This window comes from Chiloscyllium plagiosum, chromosome 4, assembly GCF_004010195.1.
Source record: "Chiloscyllium plagiosum isolate BGI_BamShark_2017 chromosome 4, ASM401019v2, whole genome shotgun sequence".
In the NCBI taxonomy this organism is placed as follows: domain Eukaryota; kingdom Metazoa; phylum Chordata; class Chondrichthyes; order Orectolobiformes; family Hemiscylliidae; genus Chiloscyllium; species Chiloscyllium plagiosum.
The window spans coordinates 111,941,411-111,960,637 of record NC_057713.1 but is presented as its reverse complement, the minus strand read 5'-3'; the positions used below and the strand labels follow the sequence as shown (position 1 = coordinate 111,960,637).

Here is a 19,227-nt window from a genome sequence, read left to right as displayed (position 1 = left end):
GAAATTGGAGGTGTAGTGGACAGTGAAGAAGGTTACCTCAGAATACAACAGGATCTTGATCAGATGGGCCAATCGGCCAAGGACTGGCAGATGGAATTAAATTAGATAAATGGAAAGTACTGCATTTTGGAAAGGCAAATCAGGGCAAGTCTTATACACTTAATGGTAATGTCCTGGGGAGTGTTGCTGAACAAAGAGACTTTGCAGTGCAGGTTCATAGTTCCCTGAAAGTAGAGTCACAGGTAGATAAGATAGGGAAGGAGTTGGTATGCTTTCCTTTATTGGTCAGAGTATTCAGTACAGAAGTTGGGAGGTCATATTGCAGCTGTACAAGACATTGGTTAGGCCAATTTTGGAATACTGCATTCATTTCTGGTCTCCCTGCTAATAGGAAGGATGTTGTGAAACTTGAAAGGGTTCAGAAAAGATTTACAAGAATGGTGCCAGGGTTTGAGGGTTCAAGCTATAGGGTGAGGCTGAATAGGCTGGGGTTGTATTCCTTGGAGCATCGGAAGCTGAGGGATGACCTTATCGAGATTTACAAAATCATGAGGGGCACAGACAGGGTAAATATGCAACTTTTCCCCGGTTTGAGGGAGTGGAAAACTAGAGGGTATAGATTTAATGTGAAAGGGGAAAGATTTAAAAGGGACCTGAGGGGCAACTTTTTCATGCAGAAGAAGCATGTATGGAATGAGTTGCCAGAGGAAGTGGAGGCTGGTACAATTACAACATTTAAAAGGTATCTGGAATGGTACATAAATAGGAAGTGTTTAGAGGGATATGGACCAAGTGCTGGCAAATGGGACTAGATTTATATGATGATACCTGGTCTGCTTGGACGAGTTGGACTGAAGGGTCTGTTTTCCTGCAGTATATCTCTATGACTTTATTCTACTACAGAAGTTTAAAGTAACAGCCTATTCCTTTGACAGAATTAACGGCAGTGCAATTCCAGGAAATATATCTTTTATTTTTATTAACAAACCCAAGATATACCACGTGGATTCTGAAAAATACTTTCATGACAATTTCGAATCGACAAAAATGGGAGATGGAATGAGAGGCAAACATGCACTTGCATTGAACATCTTTTAGGCAAACCTTCTTCTGTTGGATTTCAAGCATTAAAATTCATCATTAGACGGGCCTTCTGGAGCTAAACACCTTCATACCATTCTGCATCGATGAACGAGCATATTTTGTCAGTAAAGTTCCAATGGTCTGCTTCTCTCCACATAAACCCCTGTTAAAATGGGAGATTAATCAAAGAGCTTGTAAGTTGGTTTAAATACAAGGTTAGATATATGAAATGATATTAACAGGTTTTTCAGTAGTCAGCTTTTTCTTAAAAAAATTAAACTAAGACGAACTCCATTTATCCTTCTGGGGAAGGGAACAAATAAGTTTAAAGCTTAAAAAATGTGGAGGGTAAATCTTAGTGAAAAGTTCATCCCAACATTTCCACTTGGAATAAGAAATAGTTTACAAATCTACCAACGAGATATTGTTAATTTTCCAGGTTTTTGGTATTCTGTGCAATTGGCAAATTTGGTTCTTAAGAGTCAGCTTCACTAGTGGGAGATCTGATGGCGTCAGTGGGAAGTTTGTGCAGCAATACTTAATTCTTATTCAATTTCAGTTAGTGCAAATCTCAATATGGAAAGGGGAGTCTTTTGAGAACAGGTTTTTCTGGGTTCGATGCAATGCTGCCTACAACAAACATTAACCATCAGCCAAAGATGCTCCTGATGACTGATGGTAGGCAAAAACACAAAATAGAGAACAGGTAACTATTTGAAATCATTAAGCGAAAGCCTCCGTCCAGGAAGATTTTGTGAAAAGATTATTTCTGCCTGTATGAACAGACTCAGGAGTTGTTTATTATAAAAGTTGGTATCAAATAAAGGTGTGCAACTTTTTGTAATTTTCTTAATATCCAGAGCTATTCAATCAATCAGAGTATAAAGGCCATTTGAAACTTCACAGCTTAAACATAAGTCAGGTAAGCCGAAGAATTCAAAACAGAATTTCTGTCCTATTATTAAGTGACAAGTTTGTATTTGTATGATATCTTCCTCATGTGTGCTTCACGGTCAGTTCATTAATTCTGAATGTAATTACAGTTGTTCACAAGTAAACAAGCAGAATCAATTTGTACATTCAACAGCAACTTACATATCTAACAGAAAATATCCATGTGCTTCATAACAATTGATGCCAATGTGATATTCTATGTTACCTGTGCAACATAGTTCACATAGAGTTAGGTTCTTGAGAAACAAATATCCTGAACTTTACTTACAACACTAACTATATACAAGACTACAAAGTCAGACTTACATGTGAAAACTGGGTTCTCTGATTACTGATGTTAGCTGCATCACACATAGATAGTTGTTTGAATATAATGATTGCATAAGAGACAGCTATTGAGGGGAGACTTGCATCTTTATATCAGAACAGCATGTTGTGATGTCAAGCATATCTTACAGGTTTAAGCCTGTTGTGACTTATTAGAGAGATGACTGGTGGTGGTTTATCGTCAGTGTCACCATGCCTCTTGTGATAAGAGAGATTTAGGATGAAAGTCCTTCGTGGTAACCTAAACTTGTGTGGAAATTGAACTCATGCTGTTGGCATCACTCTGCCTTCCAACCAGCCATCTAGCCAACTGAGGAACCATGTCAAAGAAGCTTCCAAAGTTCCGTCCAAGGCTTAACCATAAACTTAATTAACATTTAATTGACTTAAACAGACTATCCACAGCTGCCAGACAGATAGACACTGCTATGTTGATCTCATCTCCAAATCATACACTTGGAATCATATTGTTGTGATCAGCAGTGGGAATGTAAGCTGATTTTGGCTCATTTAGCTCTGTGAACTCAGCCAGCAGAGATAACTCCTTCTTAAATGTACATTTCAGATAGCAGAGATAACTCCTTCTTAAATGTACAGCTCAACAAAAACTATTTTTTGTATGAAGACAGAGTCAGCACACTGCTACATAAGGTTTGAAATAAACAACTTGAGTGTAAGACAGCAAGCAGTGAACTTTATTCTTCTAAAACTGTCTACCAGGCACTGAAAAAGCCTTGTTGAATGCTTTTAAAAGGAGTAGATTGGATGAAATTGAATAACACAAAGCAGATGCCATGGTGACTAGCCAACTGCCTCTTGAAATGGCTGTCAGAATGTTAAAATGTGAAATCACAATCAGGCCAGTGATTAACAAAAAAATCTTAAACCAAAATCACAATGTCAATTAAGATACTTCTCACCCAAAACTTTTTAAAATTCCTAACTGACGTCATTTCACGAAGTTCTCCTCCAACTTTACAACACTTTCCATGCTCCCTTCTTTGCTTCTCCCCTCTCTCTGCCAGTGGTGGCAGACTCTTCCAATCACCCTGATCCTATCTGTCTCAATTTCCCATTTAAACCTCATGACGTCTCCAACTTTGTAAATCTTCGAACTCCCTTCAAACACATCTCTCTGATGAAGCCTTCACTCACAACTCCTCAACCAAGTTTGATATTCACTCTTCACATTGGAGCACTTCAGGAAGTTTGTCTATGTTAAAAATGCTACATAAATTGAAGGGTGTTGATAAGGTGCAGCGATTGTTTATATTCAATTAAAGTGTAAAGTCTTATCAAGAATAGACACTTAGTGCAACTTTCTGTCATCAAACGATTTAATTCCAATAGGTTTTATAACTCAGTGGGCAGCATCCACAGCTCTGAGATAGAAGGTTTAAATCCACTCTGGAATGTGTTGGCCTTGGGAGAAAATCATGACTAGTTCACTATGTTGATAATCAGTTGGCTAATCCTTTCAATGCTTCCCCTTTATTCCTTAGAGGGAACAAAAGTATATGCTAAGGTATGAACTAAGAAAAGTTCAATTCTAACTTGTTCAATTCATCCCAGAACCAAAACTTTCAGTGGAATTCTCTAATTCCTGGGCTGAGGTTGACAGAATCCATTGTGTTTTTTTAAGTGATGTCTCACAGAGCTCAAATAGTGTTGCTCATCTCCTTCAGCTTACTTCCTTCACATTTCAAGTATATATTATTACAACCCTGTTCGGGATCATTAATACCTGAAGTAAAATCCAAACACCTTGTTTTACCAATGGAACTGCATCACAAGATTTCATACCTCTAAGTAAAAGCAAACTTTTTATTGTATCCAATATTTAAACAAAATAAGTATAATTAATTTAACAATGTCATCTATAACTGTGGATGTTTTGCATTCGCACTTACTTCTTATTTCCCCCAAGAATTCCCTTATACTTTCTGAAATCTTAAGTGTTATTTATTTCTATCAGGACCATCCAAATTTTTGCCAGAAGCTTCTGAAAACTACTTTGATTTGCTTCAGTTCCAGCTTTTCTGAGGCAAGACTTTCATGACCCACCAATCATCCCCTCCCCCAAACCCCTATGACTGGGGATACCTCATTCTCATGTTCTGGTTGTCTAATCAATAATTCCAAGCTCATCTGGATGCTTTGTTTTCCTCCGAGAGTCCATGAAGTCCACTGCAGGTTCTTCCAGTAGCCTCAATCTGGGCTGTCTTCCAGTTTTGCTTCCTTCAAGTAACACCAATTGACATTAAGCCCAACCTGCATTCATGCAGCAAATAATGAAGTTTGCTTTTTTTTACCACCCAGTTGCAGCACAGGTCTACTAACTGTTAAGTATTTTGGCTCCCTTCTCTCAGTGATCTGCTACTTGCAAACACCAGGCCTAAGTAATTTCTGCTATCAGCTTACAAGGATTGTAAATGACTGGTCTCTAGTTCGTTACCTAAGTGAGCCCACGTGCTGTTTTATGATCTTGTTTTTCTAGCTGTTAACTTTTTAAGTCAACATTGTTCCATCTTTAACATGTAATTAACTCTAAGCCTTTTTCAAAATTGCACTTATTCAAGTTTGGCTTTTTCTAGTTTCTCAATCAGGGAGCTTATGTTCTACGATTAAAACTTTAAACATTGTTTCTAATCCTTTGAAATAAGGCTAATGCTTGTGTGCCACCAACCTGCATATGTACTGTTTTCACATGAGGAGACTATTGTGCTGCAGTTACCATTTAAGTCTAACTGACCAGGAAACTCTTCCAGTCCTACTACCTGCCACAGGCATATCCCAAGGCTGCACAGGTTGATAATCAACCTATCGGCCTTGTTACAAAACTCCTTTGGTGGCCATCAAATCCTGAGGTCGGACCTGAACCCAGAGTTTATGGCACAGAGATAGGGACACCACTACTGCACCAGAAGATCTCCAAGTGAACTATCGACTAGATAAATGCAACAGTAAGGCCTGCTTTCTAGCATTGGGCGTATTCAAAACATATTCAAGTCTAAAGTAATTCCATTTCCCAATTTACATGGTTTCAGTGTTCCTGATTCATTTCCTATTCATTCTAGACTTGACCTCGATCAATTCTCAGTCCAGCATGTATATGTTCAGATTAGGGGGACCAGGATGCTCAGCATTGAGCTTATGGGAGTGAGAGTTTGGTGATATGTCAGTGCTGTATCCAATGACTTCAACAGTTTACTGTGATCTTACAGACTGAACTGAATTCACACCTTCTTATTAATGACCATTTATGACAGAATATAGCAGGGCTACAGATCTTTGATCCCGCCTGTTGGTTGTAGAATTGCTTAGCTCTAGCCATAGCCATTGATATGTAAGTTGCATGTAATTCTGTGTTTAACATTACTAGGTTGGCACCTCATATGCAGGTACAGCTGGTGTTGCTCTTCAATGTGAAATCAGTGTTGTGGCAGAAGGGTAGGATGGAAGAACGGTACTTTGGATCTGAAGTTACTGCTGGCCTGGATTATTAAAGTGAGAATCCAGGCTTGGAATCAAATGTTGAGAAGTGAGTAACAGATGGGCCAAGTTCCTGTTCCGTTAATCCTCAGAACATTAGAACAAATGGTTACACTTGAAATTTAAAAATATTAGAAAGCACAAAAGTGAAGAACGATAAAATATTGGAAGGTCGAGATTCCCAGAGAAATACAGTCGTACAGTAGATTCAGTGAGCTGTACAACATGGAAACAGATCCGTGGGTTAGTAAATTTGTAGATGACACTAAGGTTGATACAGTTGTGGATAGTGATGACAGATGTAGATTACAGAGGGACATAGATAAGCTGCAGAGGTGGCTGATGGAGTTTAATGCAGAAAAGTGTAAGGTGATCCACTTTGGAAGGAGTAACAGGAATGCAGAGTATCTGGGCTAATGGTAAGATTCTTGGTCGTGTAGATGAGCAGAGAGATCTTGGGGTCCAGGTACATACGTCCTTGAAAGTTGTCACCCAGGTTGATAGGGTTGTTAAGAAGGCATAGGGTGTGTTAGCTTTTATTGATAGAAGGATTGAGTTTTTAAATCGTGAGGTCATGCTGCAGCTGTACAAAACTCTAGTGTGGCCGCACTTGGAGTATTGCCTACAGTTCTGGTCACCGCATTATAGGAAGGATATGGAAGCTTTGGAAAGGGATCAGAGGAGATTTACTAGGATGTTGCCTGGTATGGATGGAAGGCCTTATGAGAAAAGGCTGAGGGATTTGAGGCTGTTTTCATTAGAGAGAAGGTTGAGAGGTGACTTAATTGAGACTTATAAGGTAATTAGAGGGTTAGATAGGTTGGACAATGAGAGCCTTTTTCCTCGGATTGCGATGGCTAGTATGAGGGGACATAGCTTTAAAATGAGAGGTGATAGATATATTCAGATGTCAGAGGTAGTTTCTTTACTCAAAGAGTAGTAGGTACGTGGAACGCGCTGCCTGCAACAGTCGTACACTTGCCAACTTTAAGGGCATTTAAATGGTCATGGATAGGTATATGGATGAGAATGGAATAGTGGAGGTTAGTGGGCTTCAGATAATTTCACAGGTTGGTACAACATCGAGGGCCGAAGGGCCTGTGCTGCGCTGTAATGTTCCATGTTCTATGTTCTAGACCCTTTGGTCCAACTCGTCCATGCCGACCAGATATCCCAACCTAATCTAGTCCCATATCCCTCTAAATTCTTTCTATTGATATACCCATCCAGGTACCTTTTAAAATATTGTAATTGTACCAGCCACTGCCACTTACTCTGGCAGCTCATTCCATTCACACACTACCCACTGCATGAAACATTTGCCCCTTAGATCCCTTTTAAATCTTTTCCCTCTCACCTTAAATCTATGCCCCCTAGTTTTGGACTCACCTCCTCTGGGGAAAAGATCTTGGCTATTTACCCTATCCATGCCCCTCACGATTTTATAAACCTCTATGAGGTCACCCCTCAGCCTTCAACGCTCCAGGGAAAATAGTCCCAGCCTATTCAGCCTCTTATAGCTCAACCCCTCCAACCCTGGCAACATCCTTGTAAATATTTTCTCAACCCTTTCAAGTTTCACAACATCCTTTCTAATAGCAGGGAGCCCAGAATTGCAAGCAGTATCCCAAAAGTGGCCTAGGCAATGTCCTGGATAGCCATAACATGATCTCCCAACTCCAATACTCAATGCACTGACCAATAAAAGGCAAGCATACAAAACACCTTCTTCACTGTCCTATTTACCTATGACTCCACTTTCAAAGAAATATGAACCTGCATTCCAAGGTCTCTTTGTTCAGCAACACTCCCCAGCACCTTACCACTAAGTGTAGAAGTCCTGCTTTGATTTGCCTGTCTAAAATGCAGTACCTCACATTTATCTAAATTAAACTCCACCTGCCAATCCTCAACCCATTGGACCATCTGATTGAGGTCCTGTTGTACGCTGAGGTAATCTTCTTCGCTGTCCACTACACCTCTAATTTTGGTGTCATCTGCAAACCTACTAACCATACCTCCTATGTTCACAGCCAAGTCATTTATATAAATAACAAAAAGCAATGGACCTAGTACTGATCCATGTGGTACAGTGCTCGCCGCAGGCCTCCAGTCTGAAAGGCAAATCTCCACCATCACCCTCTGTCTCCTATTGTCGAGCCAGCACTGTATCCAAATTGCTAGTTCTCCCTGTATTCCATGTGATCTAACCAGTCTACCTTGCGGAACCTTGTCGAATGCCTTACTGAAGAGATCAAATCCACCATTCTACCTTCATCAACCCTCTTTGGTATTTCTTCAAAAAACTTAATCAAATTAGTGAGACATGATTTCCCATACACAACGCCATATTGACTATCCCTAATCAGTCCTTGTCTTTCCAAATACATGTACAGAGGAACCTTGATTATCTGGCATTGGATTAACTGAATTTCAGATTATCTGAACAAGATCATAATGCTTGGCTAACTAGGTTATCCAGCATTCGATTATCTGGCATTCATTTAACCAAATTAAATACTCCCCGCCTGTGTCCTTCGGTTAATCGAGGCTCCTCTGTAAATCCTGTTCCTCCAACAACTTGCCCACCACTGATGCCAGGCTCACCAGTCTATAGTTCCCTTGCTTTTCCTTACCACCCTTCTTAAATAGCAGCATCACGTTAGAGAACCTGCAGTCTGTCAGCACCTCACCAGTAGCTATGAAGGATACAAATATCTCAGCAAGGGGCCCAGCAATCATGTCCCTAGCTTCCCACAAAGTTCTCGGGTACATCTGATCAGGTCCTGGAGATTTATCCACCTTTACATAGATTTTAGGCCATCCAACACCTCCTCCTTTGTAATATGCATACTTTAAGATGTTGCTATTTATTCCCCTAAGTTCTCTAACTTCCATATCCTTCTCCACAGTAAACACTGATACAAAATACTTATTTATTATCTCCCCTATCTCCTGCAGTTCCCCACATAAGCAGCCATGCTGATCTTTATTCTCCCCCTAGTTACTCTTTTATCCTGAATGTATTTGTAGACTCCCTTTAGATTCTCCTTAACACTATTTACCAAAGCTACTGGCCTCCTGATTTCCCTCTTAAGTATACTTCTACTGCCCTACTGTCTAGGGATTCACTCGATCCCTGCTGTCTGTACCTCACATATGCTTCCTTCTTTTTCTTGACCAAAACCTCAATTTCTTTAGTCATCCAACATTCCCTACACTGACCAACATTCCCTTCACCCTAAAAGGAACATACTGTCTCTGGACTCTCGTTATCTCTAAATAGCAGTAACCCCAGGCACAAGCAGTGAAAATAGGCAAGGCGTGAAACAATTGTTACGATAGGAAGAAATCTATGAAATGTTTATCTCTACAGTCCATTGAAATCACTTACAGAACATAGAACAATACAGCGCAGAACAGACCTTCTGCCCTCGATGTTGCGCCGACCTGTGAACTATTCCCAGCTCGTCCCCCTACACTATCCCAGAATCATCCATGTGCTTATCTAAGGATTGTTTAAATCTCCCTAATGTGGCTGAGTTGACTACATTAGCAGGTAGGGAATTCCACGCCATTACCACTCTCTGCGTAAAGAACCTGCCTCTGACATCTGTTTTAAATCTATTACCCCTCAATTTGTAGCTATGCCCCCTCGTACAAGCTGACGTCATCATCATCGGAAAAAGACTTTCACTGTCTACCCTATCTAACCCTCTGATTATCTTGTATGTCTCTAACAAATCCCCTCTTAGCCTTCTTCTTTCCAATGAGAACAGACTCAAGTCTCTCAGCCTTTCCTCATAAGACCTTCTCTCCAGACCAGGCAACATATAATTGATGAAGTGTAACTCATAAGTTTGTTGGGTCTACTTTTTTTTAATCTTTTTAAAACAAAGAATTCAGTAACTCACAGTGAACAGCAACAGACAGAACAAACTCAATGCTAAAGGTACCCACTGGATATATGGAGCAATATCTTCCTCAGTCCACTTTGCTCGGATGCTAAACAGGCTGTTGAAACGCTCCTGAATATTCTCTGGCAGATCCTCGACATTTAGTTGAAAAATCACTTGTGGTCTTGAATTTCTATCTACAAGAGCTATACCCTGTACAGTAGAAAAATATATAAGCATGCATTTAGCACAAAATTGTGAAAGGAAATCTGAAAGAAACAACTGATTAATTATCAAATCAACAGTAAATGTCCAGTAACAAAGCACAAATAACTTCAGGTTAGGTTCACTGGCTGGAATGAAACGGTGCTACCATACTTGGCCAGGTTTCCATTCTTAATGACCATGATTGGCTGCTCCTAAGAGTGCTATGGTAGCTTAGTGGTTAGCACTGTTACCTCACAGTGCCAAGGACCTGGGTTTGATTCTATCTCTGCGCAGGTTAGGTGAATTGGCTCTGGGTAAATGCAGGGATAGAGTGGGAGATTCCATGTGGGGTGCTTTACAGGGGGTTGGTATGGACTTGATGGGCCAAATGGCCTGATTCCACTTGTGAAACAAGTGAATTCACTTCTTTCTGGAACTGGATGGACTCGCCTGTGATACTGCATAACATGAAGTTTGGGTACATATGAAGAATTACATCTGAATTTCTGCAGAGAATGCCGTGCCATAACACAGCATTTCAGTGTGCAATCGAGACTTTGATAGAGGAGAAGAAGGGGAAAAAACATAATATAGGCTTTTGACTTTTTTTCCATTTTTTTTCTTTAATGCAAGGTTGTTTTATGAGTGCTCCAAATTCCTGATATTTAACAAAATTCTGCTTTGAACATTTTATACATGGTGGTACAAGAAACACAGCTTCAAAAATAGTAATATAACTGCTCTGTCCATTTTCTATTTACTGTTCAGCAGTAATTTCATCGGACAAAAGTGCCAACATTATTGAGTATATGTGGTCTTAGTGAATTTTGAGAAGACTTGTAGCTCAGGTTGAGGTTCTGGATGTAGGTTTGCTCACTGAGCTGGAAGGTTCATTTCCAGATGTTTCGTCACCCTACTAGGTAACATTGTCAGTGGGCCTTCGGGTGAAGCACTGCCTCTCTCACTAGTATCCTTACATACAGATAAGGAAAGACACCACTTTGCCTGGGACAACACATCCATCCTAGGACAAGCCAAACAGAGACACACACAAGAATTCCTAGAAGCATGGCATTCCAATCGGAACTCTATCAACAAACACATCGAATTAGACCCCATCTCCCTCCCCCGAAAAAAAAGAACAGGAAATGACATCACCACAGGAAATGACATCACCAAACCAAAGAAACCCAAACATATAAATAGAAAGCAGGAATCATCAGCAGTGCTTCGCCTGGAGACCTACTGAAGATGTTACCTAGAAGGGTGACAAAATGTCTGGAAATGAACCTTCCAGCTCAGCGAGCAATCCTACATCCAATATATGTGGTAATTGCTAACAAACAAATATGGCAATTCAGAGGACTCAATTTCGAACAGCAGCAGGTGCTCTCTCTGCAGAGGAGCTGCAGGTTTTGCTGTGGACCCAGTCATTTCTATGATGTCTTGGAGGATAGGTGGTGTTGTGCTTGCTAAGGTTCAAGAAAATGAACACATTCTCCCTTTGGTTAATTATTTCTTACTTTGTTTGGGAGCTACACATATCAAAAATCCATTCCTCAAACTAAGGCTGCAAGTCATAGGGGATAAGTTAGCTCAGTTGGCTGGAGGGCTGGTTGGTGATGCAGAGTGACACCAACAGTGTGGGTTCAACTCCTGCATTGACTGAGGTTACCATGAACATCCCACCTTCTCAACTTCTCCCCTCACCTGAGGCATGGTGATCCTCAGGTTAAACCGCTACCAGTCACCTCGTTCTGAGGAGACAGCAGCACTATGGCCATTTTACCTTTCACTTTGAATCATAGAAGGAATAATTGAACAGTGCATTGACTGACGAATGTGCCATAAATAACATTCCCTAAATGGAGCAATGGGAAATGAAGGAGGGTGGGGAAATTACTATGACTGAAACAAAGCACCTTTCTAGGTCCAGAAATTCAAGGACATTTAAACTCATTCATGCCAAAATACCATGAAATCAAGGATTAACAGGAGTTAGTCGTAGACACATATAGCACGGACAAGCCCTTCGGCCCAACTCTCCATACTGACTAGCTTTTTTAAACTGAACTAGTCCCATTTACTTGCATTTGGCCCATATTCCTCTTAAACCTTTCCTATCCATGTACCTGTCCAAATGCCTTTTAAATGTTGTATTTGTACCTGTCTCTACCACTTCCTCTGGCAGCTCTTTCCACAGACACACACTCTCTGTTGGTCCTCAAGTCCCTTTTAAATCTTTCCCTTCTCACTTTCAACAAATAGCCTCTAGTTTTAGGAAAACAATAGTTGTAACTAGTTTTTAAAAAGAGACGGGGGGATCCTTAACATGTCTTCCTTTTAAATTACTCTTTGGTTTAATCTTTGTTCTCCCACATTCAGCAAGCAGTGCTCTGATGTTGCCACCAAGTGACTTAGAGTCATAGAGATGTACAGCATGGAAACGGACCCTTCGGTCCAACCTGTCCATGCCGACCAGATATCCCAACCCAATCTAGTCCCACCTTCCAGCACCTGGCCCATATCCCTCCAAACCCTTCCTATTCATATACCCATCCAAATGCCTCTTCATGTTGCAATTGTACCAGCCTCCACCACATCCTCTGGCAGCTGATTCCATACACGTACCACCCTCAGGCAGCTTTCATGGTAATTTTTCTAGTCCTAACACACAAATTACCAGGCCACACCTGAAGTAATGCATTCAACAATAGTCTTTCTACTTAAGGCAGAATGTAAATGAATTCAAAACAGTTCTGAGAAGGTTTACTGGACTTAAATGGATGGGATGGCCATAGTTGATATCTTATTTTCCAAACCACCTTAGAAAGGGATATAAGTAATGAACCATAATTTTATTCTGGGTGGGCCTAATGCTTTTTGTCACATGCAGTTCAAGAGCAGCTCCAAATATTTACTGGCTGACGTGCCACACAACATTGTGATACATGACTGAGGCAATTATTAAGCTACGTGCAACTGAGTTTGACAGAAAAAGAACAGAGTAAATTCTCATTAGTTCCTGGAAATATCCCATATCTGAATCAATCTTCACAACGGCACGGTGGGCGGCACGGTGGCACAGTGGTTAGCACTGCTGCCTCACAGCACCAGAGACCTGGGTTCAATTCCCGCCTCAGGCGACTGACTGTGTGGAGTTTGCACATTCTCCCCGTGTCTGTGTGGGTTTCCTCCGGGTGCTCCGGTTTCCTCCCACCATCCAAAGATGTGCAGGGTCAGGTGAATTGGCCATACTAAATTGCCCGTAGTGCTAGGTAAGGGGTAAATGTAGGGGTATGGGTGGGTTTCGCTTCGGCGGGTCGGTGTGGACTTGTTGGGCCGCAGGGCCTGTTTCCAAACTGTAATCTAATCTAACTGTGCTTTCAATGGTACAGAAATTCACCACAGAGCTAAGGAAGAAGATTGGACACAGGGTCTGGGAAAAAGCTGAGGATGGGGATGGGGTAGACAAAGAAGAAAGATTGAAATAAAAAAAAGTACTGAAAAAACTCAGCAGGTCTGACAGCATCAGTTTTTTTTCTCTCTCGCCACAGATGCTGCCAGACCCACCAAATTTCTCCAACACTGATTTTATTTCAGATTTCCAGCATCTGCAGTATTTTCATTTTGGTGAAAAAACATCTAATTCCTGATAATAGGGAGGCACAGGGATCAAATTCAATATGTACAGTATTACAGTGGTTTGCATTAGCTGTTTGTAGAAAGCAGGAATCAAACAGAAAGCAGCTAATACTACTGTGAAATATATGAGAACAATGGTTTGGATTCTGAGAGTGAGAACAGCAGCCCAGGCAAGGACTGCAGTACAGGCCAGAGGGATGGGGCATGGTTGTTGGGATGTTGCTGTTTGTTTTTTGTCTTTTAAAGATTTGATTGTGATTTTTGTTAATTAAATCTATTACTCTTTTCCCTTCTAGTTTTCAAAATGGAAAAATCAGGGTGATTATTAAATGCCAGTGAATTTTCTAAGCAGTGACACAAATCCATCTGCCATTTTTTAATATCTCCTCTGGTTGGCCTCAGGTTTTATTTTAAATCTCGCTGTTGTCCGATACTGATATGGGCCTGTTCATCAGAGGAGGTACCGTGCAGGAATTAGCCATAGCTTCAGAGAAATAACAAAGAATGAAGAAGAAGTGACAAGGAATTCAATTCCTGAATCTTCTAGTGCAAACACCAAATGATACTAGCAATAATATGGGAGAAGGCATTGTTCTCATTGTCTACTCGGGTGTAGGTGAATAATAAGGTAGGTGGAGGTGGGAAGGGAGGAAAAAGCTGTATGGGAGCAAAGTATCTTAAAGTATAATAAGCAAGATAAAATATTATCTTATTCAGTATTCATACTGGGCAGCACAAAGCATCCACTAGGACATAAACAGAATGCCAACTATTCAAGAAATGTGTACCTTGAGTTGGTCCAGCCTTGTTGACATGCCCTCAGGTACACTTTGTTGCCACACCTCCTCAAACTCAGACAGATTGAATTTTACAGCATTTCTTAACAGCATCAGTGCGATGGATTTACAAACTTCATCCTCATTTATTGCATAAAACACTTCTTCTGCTGAAAATGGAGTGCAGCACTTTGGTAACTTATAAACATACGTTCAGACAGAGTCCACAACCACATACAGAACAGACAGGCAGGTTCACAATCATTATTATCTACAAAATGTTATGGTTTAGATGGCAGAACAGTAAATCAAAATGCACAACAACATCTTTCACTGGGTAAATGTAGACTGTGATGTTGTCCACATTACATACAGACCAGTGAAAGTTCTCTACTGGCTGATGTCAATCTGCTGGGCAGTAAGCGGCTCCACTTTCTACAACTGCATATGAGGGGATGGAATTGGACTTGCCTTTAACATGTTACAGCAAATTGTAGAAAATGTCAATCGGTTCTGAGCTATAAAACGGTATTCACTATCTCAAGAGAAAACTTTCACCCTTTTCTTACAACCAAAAAGAAGTTTCAGCAGCAGAAGGGCACCTGAAGATGTCTGGAAACATTCAGAAAAACTTCAGAATAGGTCACACAGGACAAGTCTACAGAGTTAAAAGCATGAGGGTTGAATGATTTAAGAATTCTAGTTGGATTCAAGCATGCAAGTAAAAAATTTAAGCCCTTCCGTCCAAGTCCCTGTGAACAAAGGAAAGAAGGTAAATAATCATAGCTGTATCAATACAGAGCAAAGTGCAAAGTGCAAGGTTAGCCTTACAAGGAACAGACACAAGTAAACAGCAATCTTGCAGGCATCACCTGTGACCATGGGACGACACACCCAATCTGTTCACTGCAACATAGCAACAAATTTTATTTGTATAATTCTTTTAAAGTAATAAAATGATCCCAAAGTCCTATAGTGGAGCATTGTATAGGAAAATATGACACAAAGCTACATAAGGAGAAAGTGAGGACTACAGATGCTGGAGATCAGAGTCAAAGAGTGTGGTGCTGGAAAAGCACAGCTGGTCAGGTCACATCCTGACGAAGAACTTATGCCCGAAACGTCAACTCTCTTGCTCCTCGGATGCTGCCTGTCCAACTGTGCTTTTCCAGCGCCACACTCTTCGACTAAGCTACATGAAGAGATATTCGGCCAGATGAGCAAACGCTTGGCCAAAACAAGGTTTTCAGAAGTATCTTAAAGGGGCAAAGAGAGGTAGAGGGTTGGAGAGGATGAGGAAGTGTATTTTAAGGGCTGCTCTCATGAAAACGTGGCCATGATTAGTGGAAGGCTAATTAAAATCTGGGATGTTGAAGGAGCCCAAACAAAGGAGTGCATATATCCTGGAGGTTTGTGGGGTGGGGAGAGGTTACAGAGATAGGGAACAGTGAAGCTGTGGAGAGAAAGATGAAAATTTTAACATTAGTGCATTGCTTGACTGGGAGCTACGGTAAATCAGTTAGCACAGAGTTGATGGGCAAACAGGACTTGCAGTGACAACAGAGTTGCAAATGACCACAGGTTTAGAATCATAGAATCCCATTTAGCCTATCAAGTCTGCATCGACCCTCCAATGAGCATCACACCCAGACCCCACCCTATCCCATAACCCCTCATTTGCCATGGCTAACGCATCTAGCCTGCGCATCCCTGGACAGTTTAGCATGGCTAATCAACTTAACCTGCACATCTTTTGACTGTGGGAGGAAACTGGAGTACTCGGAGAAAACTCATGCAGATACGGGGAGAAGATGCAAACTTCACACAGATTCCAGCCCAAGAACCCGGGTCAGTGGTGATGTGAGGCAACAATGCTAACCATTGAAACCCCAGCCACCTAGCACAGGGAGGAATATGGGAGACCAGCTGGATGAGTTGGGATTATCAAGTCAAGAGGCAACAAAGATAATAAATTGTTGCTTCATCGTTATAACTAAGGTTTTATTTTTGATGACTCCGGCAAAGAAGAGATTGAGCTAATTTATGGGGCATTTTCAGCGTTTCCATGTTGGATTATATGCTCCTCACTTGCTGGAGAATTTCTGCCCCCAACAGAGGTAGTGGCATAATGATCCACAGTTAGGAAGGAATGGTCTTGAAAGTTTATAACATTGATTCCATCAATTCTTACAGTCCAATGTCAAAGAAGTTGGTCAAGAAAACCTCAAGCTGAATACCCACTATCACCATCCTTTAGCTGGTGAATCAATGCTATTCCATTACAAACAAAATTCAGTGGTAGCCACGAAGGGGAATGAGGACACTGAACTGCCTTCAATTGCCATCACCAAGCACCACCACTATCGACAAAGCTCTGAAGTATCTATTTGTCCCTGGACTTGAATCATTAATGTTCAGAGAACTGGCTTGCCTTAATGACCATCAATCTTCCTGTTGGTGTGTCTGTCCATGACAGTATTAGGAGTATTGTTTTGGAAACCAAGTCCCAACCTCACACTGATGCCACCTTCCATCATTTTGTGACATTAAAATCATAGTAAATGGGATTGATTAAGAACAGGTTCAGCACCTCAAAACTGCGCATCCATGATGTCCTGAGGGCTGTCAGCAATGGCAGAATTGTAAGTCAGCAGCAATCTGCACTTTCATTACCCTACCATATTCTTCAATACTCCATCAACATGCCAAATGACAAAATATAATTCAATAAGGAGCAAAGAAGAGCATACTAGCAAAAGCACCAGATGTACTTGAAATCGAGGTGCTTACCTGCCCAAGCTGGAACACTGAAAATGTATGAGCTGAACAGCAATAGCAGCGTGCTATAAATCAAGAGCAATGATTTTACAGTCAATGGATCACATCACTGCTCCACAACTCTGCCACAGACATCACAACGCAACAACATGGCGAACATATACCCAACTATAAACTTCCACTTTAATCGATGAAATTCAATCAATCAAGTTGTACAGATCACTTACCTTCATTTGTGTATCTTTTGCCATAACAATTAAGGCAATGTTCTATCATCTCCCTGAAGGGAAAAGGCACAAGCACATAGTTTAATATGAGAAACAAACCGACTAAAGAACTGTACTTCAACAGTTGGGAAATATTTAAAAGGAAATAAAATAGAATAAATCAAGTTAAGGTAGAAAGGGAGTAAATTTTATACTGAGTTTTCAAAGTTGGTGAGGGAGATGAGATCAGATTTGAAATAAAGCAGCGTTTGATAGTTTCAGATTGAATCATAAGAGAGAAAACCAGCTGAAATATAAAGAATACAGGAAAGCTGCACAAAGGAAATCTGCATTGGTTAAATGCGATTGTGCAGCAAAAAAAAACTGTGATGTGAATGGAGCTTATTATTTATAGAGAAAATAATTATTCAAACTTAAAGGTGGATAAACGACTGCAAAATGATTTCTACCCGAGAGCCCTTAAAGGGAAACAAAGGAAGAAATAACAATTGTCGAATCGTAATTTTCCAAAATCCTTTTAGAAGTATACAAGAGGACAGAAAGGTAGAAACTGTGACATCACTCTTATGAAACAAAAAAAAAAGCCACGATTTCTCGGTCAGCTGTTGTTCAATACTACATGAAGACACTGCTGAGCACTTGGACAAACACAAGTTATTCAAATCCGGTAAGCATGCATCTCTGCAACAGAGATCATGTTGTCAACATTTATAGAATTCCATGAGGGATTGAAAAAAACGGGTTGACAAAAGACAATGCACAGCATATGGTACATCTAATTTTAAAGGCGTTTCATAAGATAACAGATAAGGAGCACCTGACAAGGATAATGATTGCATGGATAGATTGTTGGTTGGCTAAAATCTAAGGATCAAGAAAGATGATTCTGAAGCTAGAGAAAGTGTGCTATCTCACAGGAGCCCAATGAGACTACTCTCCCCTGCTACAAACCTAAATAATCATAACTTAAAAAGTCAATTTAGTATTATGGCTGCTCACAGAAGTGAACTTCACAACTGCTACACACTACAGTTCCTTTATGTGCCAATTCTCAGGTAGAAGAAGCTTATTATTTAATAAAAACTGAAAGAACTGTGGAAGCTATAAATCAGAAACAAAATCAGAAATTGCTGGAAACGTTCAGTAGGTCTGACAGAATCTGTGAAGAGTTCTGCGGAAAGGTCACCAGAGCCAAAACATTAATGCTGATTTCTCTTCACAGATGCTGCCAGACTTGCAAAGCTTTTCCAGCAATTTCTGTTTTTATTAATGTTGTTACTGACTCATGTACATAATTCTGTGTTTGATAGTGTACGTTTACCTGCCTATCAGATCTAACCAACTAGCTTACATTAATTACGCAAATGACAGCATTCAACACACAGAATTTATTTACAGCAACTACAATCTGCAGTTCTCCCTGAAGCATCAGAGCCACTGATATTTTACAATAACTTTCAAAACCTGGTCCATGATAAAACACTAAACAGTCAGCAATTTAGTCCACTTCTGTCATACATGAAGACTGATTGATCAGCAGTACCCAACTAGTCGACCATTGACAAAACTGAAAGGCAAACCAAGGAATCACTGTTCCTGCCATATATTCATTCAAAATGCAGCATCTATCTCGGAACATCCAACACATAGGATGTTTGGAACCTAATTGTTTGGTTACATGTGCCAAATATTTTGAATTGCTAATTCCTGTAGGGGTAGATGAATAACTGAAAAAAAGTCTTCCTGAAAAATATTTATTCTGTGTTTCAAATATTTGCAAACTGCAATGTAAATGATATACAAATTACAGAAGCAGTGCAAATAATAAAGCTTAATCCCTTG

General features: G+C 40.4%; 1 protein-coding gene across 3 annotated transcripts in view; it reads right to left on the bottom strand.

The window, feature by feature from the left end:
* Positions 1 to 962: 962 nt before the first annotated feature.
* dscc1 (DNA replication and sister chromatid cohesion 1) overlaps positions 963 to 19,227 on the bottom strand; it is a 37,305-nt gene continuing 19,040 nt past the window's right edge. For 2 of the 3 annotated variants that reach the window (XM_043688973.1, XM_043688975.1), the window contains exons 6-9: positions 17,386 to 17,438; positions 14,393 to 14,550; positions 9,817 to 9,965; positions 963 to 1,246 (exon numbers count right to left, since the gene is read on the bottom strand). In XM_043688973.1, coding sequence (XP_043544908.1) covers positions 1,141 to 1,246; positions 9,817 to 9,965; positions 14,393 to 14,550; positions 17,386 to 17,438 — 466 coding nt within the window. In that variant the 3' untranslated portion in view covers positions 963 to 1,140. The remainder of the gene's footprint in view (positions 1,247 to 9,816; positions 9,966 to 14,392; positions 14,551 to 17,385; positions 17,439 to 19,227) is intronic. The other variant, XM_043688974.1, reaches the window with a different exon arrangement.